The following is a 5138-nucleotide window of genomic DNA, read 5'->3' on the forward strand; positions in this document are numbered from 1 at the left end:
CGCTGTCCCCCGAAGCGCGGGCCAAGATGCGCTCGCTCTGGCACCCCCTACACACGTCTCAGTACATGTGGAACAAGAGCTCGCTGGCCAACGTGCTGCTCTCATGCCTGGGCGATCGCACCGAAATGGCGCACAGCGTCGAGGCACGCACACCATTCCTCGACCACCACCTCACCGAGTATGTCAACCGGCTGCCGCCCAGCGTCAAGTTGGCATACTCGCCCGTGCACAAAGTCGACCAGTGCGAGCAGGGCCCGCTCTGGAAGAACGCTGGGTTGGCGCTGCAGTCGCTGACCGAGAAGTGGATTCTGCGCGAGGCAGTACGCCCATATATCACCGACGAATTATACAAGCGGAGGAAGCACCCATTCCTGGCGCCGACGAGGTGGCCCGAGGGGGGTGCGTTGCACCAGCTGTTTGGCCGGCTGTTAACTCGCGACGCTGTCGAGGCGTTGGGCTTCCTGGACTTTGCTGTGGTTGAGGAGGCGCTAGGGCATGCCTTTGGTCCCAAGGGAGACACCAAAGCCTTCCGCACGCTGGTGTATGTTGCGGCGTGGGTGACGCTGGCGGAGCGATTTGGCGTCAAGAAGGCGGATAAGGACGATTGGATTGGCCAAGGGAAGTTAGGAGGGCGGCAAGCTACGGCGGACTATTATTAACACCCTGCCGAACTACTAGTAGTATCTGTGGGCCAATACTCCGTAGCTGGAGCCCGGGAGGCCCTTTTGGTGCCCCACTTACAGAGAGTTATCCCCCCTGTAAGCCCGTGCGTACCGCGTGGCTGCCACCAAAACGCACATACTACCGCTACAGGCCGAATTATTGTACCCCTCCCCCCCTTGTGAAAAAGCTAGTATTGGAAATTAACTCACTATGCAAGATTATTAGAGCTGTTTATTTATCACTTAGATTATAGTCACATGTGCTCCAAGTCTTAAAATAAGAATGCAATTTAGAGAGGTCAAGAGTCGGGTGTGGATCTTCTGGTGTTTGCAGGGATAACACCCCTCACTAGACCGCATACTTTACTCCCCAAAGCCATGCATGTTATGAGATGATGGATGTCCACTTGTGAATTTGTAAAGCTCTGGAATTCTTTGAGGTCAATACGGTATCTATCCATCAAGGTTATTGACAACCCTCTCAGTCTCGAGTCTAGGAGAATTCCAACCGGTGTGGATCACTAGATCTAGCCTGAAGTACAGTACTAGGTCAAAAGTATTGGACCGACCCCGCATTTTCACCCCACCAACATTTTCCACTCTTCCCATACAAATTACTACTGTACGCCTGGTATTTATTGGAATCCTATAAGAATCAATTAAATAGTACGTTAAAATCTGCTTTTTCGAATGGTACTAATTTCCTAAATAAGCGACTAGATATCAGAAGCGGGTGTACCATCCCTTGGCCCTGATCACTGCATTTATACGGGTATCCATGCTCTTGATCAAAGCATCAATAGCTTCTTGCCCAATGGCGTCCCAACCCTCATGAATAGCTGTAAACAGACGTTGATACTCAGCCTTGGATTTGCCTATTTTGATTAAGTTAGGGTAGTTGTTATTGATCTATTGCTTGAGTTGCACCTAGAGATGCTCAATTAGGTTCAGATCCGGACTATAGGGGGGCCATTTAAGCAGAGATATACCCTCCTTCTCAAACTAGGCCTTGACCTTTTTTGCAGTATGGATTCAGGCGTTATCTTACATGAAAATCCGACCAGGTTCATACGTTCGAGGGATTTGCTCACGGAGAACAGTGAGATAAGAGTTGGCAGTGTATCCTGACTTCTCTGAATCAGGATTACGCTTTAAAAGAATGATATCTAAACACTTATTTTTATAAATTACACCTTATATTATAATGCTAATATCTTTACCTTTCTTAAATAGCTAAAGTATATCTTTATCTCACTTTTGTTATAGCATACAAAAGTTTTAAACTCGCTAGGCCTTAGAGCCTTTTTTAAGAAAATATTTATTACTAAATATAATCTTGTATTAGTTATTTTATATTTAATTTTTTTATTCTAAATACTAAGTAAGGCATTTAATAACTACTTTAGAAATTAAAAAAGGTCTTTTTTTAGCAAGTTAATTAGTAATACCCTTGTCTTTAAGTATTTAATAAAGAGTACTTTTTGAAACAGGTACCTTAAAGACAAGTCGAAGAGCTACATAAGTAATTCTTAGATTAGCTTAAATAATGCGTAGAATATTTCGTTTTTAAACGCGATTTAATATAAGGGGTCTACTAGACTGCGGCAAGCTATTGCCTTTATTGCGGAGTGGATTTCGTACAAGGGTGTTAAAAACAATAGATTTGCTGTAAGTAACTTTTTCACTAATTTCTATATTTAACAGCCCCACAGCCTTATAAGCTGAAATCTGACCGTGTTGAAATGGAGATAGCTCCTTGCCATAGCTCCTATTGATTTCTAGAGGCGCCAAAGCCCTGCGTTAATTCATGGTGGTTGGTTGAAAAAGGTAGTAAAAAACGCGTGTTGGAAAAAAAGTGCGCGTTGATCCAATACTTTTGACGTGGTACTGTATTAAATAATAAGTATAAGCTATTACTAAAGAGGGAAGAAAAATTACACTTTATTATCTTAAGTGATTTCCAAGCCTATTATAAGCTTTATGTTAGGGCTCAACTAGCTAAGACAAGTCTTAATTTCCTTTACTAATCTGTCCTTTTATATACCCTGATAAGCTATCTCTTCTGATCTTAATCAGAAATTATGAAAATAGTTGTAAGCACTAAATTATTATATCTTATTAATCTGTCTAGGTTTAGTTATAATATTAATCTAAGTAATGCTTTAGTATCCTTAAAGTAGTCTACGTATCTGCTGAGCGCGTCTACTTTTGTATTATTATTCCTTTTTCTGTAAGAGATCTTAAAGTTATATTTTAATAATGTCTCTAACTATCTAATCTGTCTCTTGTTAAGTTCCTTAATTGTAGTAAAGTAGAGTAAATTCTTATAATCTATATATATCTTTACTAGGTACTTAGATCCTTCTAAATATATATACTATTCATTAAATACTATTATAATAGCTAAGAGTTCCTTGTTATAAATTTTATAATTAAGTTCTGCTAGAATTATCTTTCTTAAATAGAAGACAACTAGCCTTAGTCGTCCTTTGTTATCTGATTAACTTATGCATATTCTTATAACATAGTCTAATACATCTATTTTTAAGACTATTTGTCTCTCTAGATTAAATATTATAAGTATAAGAGCAGACGTAAATCGTCTCTTTAACTCTTAGAACAAAGACTCTATTTCTATTCCTTAATAAAAGGGTTAATCTTTTTTAGTTATTAAAGTTAGTAATACTGTAATCTTTAAATACTCTTTAATAAATCTCTTGTAAAAGTTTGTAAATCTAAGGAAAGATTATATTTTCTTAATATTCTTTAGTTAAGGCTAGTTCTGTACTGCCTTAACCTTAGATTCGTCTATCTAGATTCTACTTATAGTTAAAATATAACCTAGGAACTTTACTTTCTTTTTATAAAATTTTTATACTTCTCTAGTTTAATTAGGAGATGTGTCTTCTTTAGAGCACGAAGCACCTGCTTTATATAGCTCCTGTGTTCCTCTTCTGTTTTCGAGTAAATAAGGATATTGTTAAGGTATGCTATAGCAAAGATGTCTAAGAATTCTCTTAAGATATCATTAACTAAGGCTTAATAGCAAAGATGTCTAAGAATTCTCTTAAGATATCATTAACTAAGGCTTAGAATATTATAAGTATATTTGTTAACCTGAATAATATAACAAGATATTTGTAATGGCTATACTATATACGAAACACGGTCTTTTATTCCTCTCCTTCTCTTATTCTGACCAGATTATATGCTCTTTATAAGTTAAGCGTTATAAACTATTTTGCTCTGCGAATTCTGTTATAGAGTTCTGAGATAAGTAGTAACACGTATTAATTCTTAATCGTGATTGCGTTCAGCTGTCTATAGTTTATATATAACCTCAACTTTCCGTTAGGTTTTAGTGTAAACAGTATCAGATAACTGGCTAGAGATGTTAAAGGTCTGATAAATCCTTTCTTCAAGTTTTCATCTAGGTATTTTCTGGTTTTCTTTAATTCTCTTTCTAAAAGTTAGTATATTAGTTTGAACACTAGTTTAATTCTAAGTTCTAAAGATATCTTATAGTCTTAAGGTTGATGTTTAAGCAAGGCTGTACTTTCCTTATCTTCCTTAAATAACTCCTTAAATTCCTTATATTTTGGTAGGCAGTTATTAAGACTATCTAAAGCTTCTAAGGTTATAGATTATATTTATACAGCCTTAGTAAAGTGTGCTTATATATTAGGTATCTCACACTTACAATTATAAAACATTAGTATATATAACTTCTAATTAATTACTAGGTTATAATATGTTAATCAGGGTTTTCTTAGTATAATATTATGTTTAATCTAAGTAATATCTATTACTATTTCTTTGTAATAATCCTTAATCTGTAATCTTAATAATTATGTTTCTGTAGTAATCTGTCCTTATCCTTCTTTAATAAGTAATCTATCAGCTAGCCTTAGCTAGTAAGGATTCTCTTTATCCCTAGTAAGAGTTTAATTCTAAAGTATATACTCTTGTAAGATGTAGTTCTTTATAGCTTCTGAATCTATCATGATTTTTGCCTTCTTATTATTCAGAAATATATATAATATTATATATTACAAATAATATATGTCTAATATTATAATTGTTTGTAACCTTTTTTCGTGTTCTTTAGGTCGTCTTTTTAAAGAACTTCTTAGTTTTTTGACTCTTTTAGTGCTTTATAAATATATATTCTTGTGATCTAGCATCTAAGTATCTTATAACAAGGAGTTCGTACCTCCTTAATATTTACTACTAGATAAATATTCGAATTTTCTCTTTCCTCTTTAGTATAATTCCTAAAATATGTATATCCCTTATACTCTTTATAGTAAGGGCATGACTGATTCAAGCATAGAAAGTGTTTATAAGGTTCTCGCTAAGTACAGTAATCTAAAACTGTAATAAAAGGTTTCTTGACTTTGGCGGGTTCTGCCCTCTTTAAATCGAATTCCTTGATGTCCTTGTCATTTTTGATTTCTTCCTGTGTTAGGCTCTGGG

At 36.0% G+C, this 5138-nt stretch overlaps 1 protein-coding gene across 1 annotated transcript; it reads left to right on the forward strand.

Moving 5' to 3' along the window:
- Nucleotides 1–26: 26 nt before the first annotated feature.
- EPUS_08559 (uncharacterized protein) lies at nt 27–659 on the forward strand (the record flags this gene model as incomplete). The annotated part of the gene is made up of 1 exon (XM_007802769.1): nt 27–659. The coding sequence occupies one exon, from the start codon at nt 27–29 to the stop codon at nt 657–659; it is 633 nt and encodes a 210-aa protein (XP_007800960.1).
- Between the last annotated feature and the right edge of the window lie 4479 nt (nt 660–5138).

Source organism: Endocarpon pusillum (genome assembly GCF_000464535.1).
Source record: "Endocarpon pusillum Z07020 unplaced genomic scaffold scaffold1776, whole genome shotgun sequence".
In the NCBI taxonomy this organism is placed as follows: domain Eukaryota; kingdom Fungi; phylum Ascomycota; class Eurotiomycetes; order Verrucariales; family Verrucariaceae; genus Endocarpon; species Endocarpon pusillum.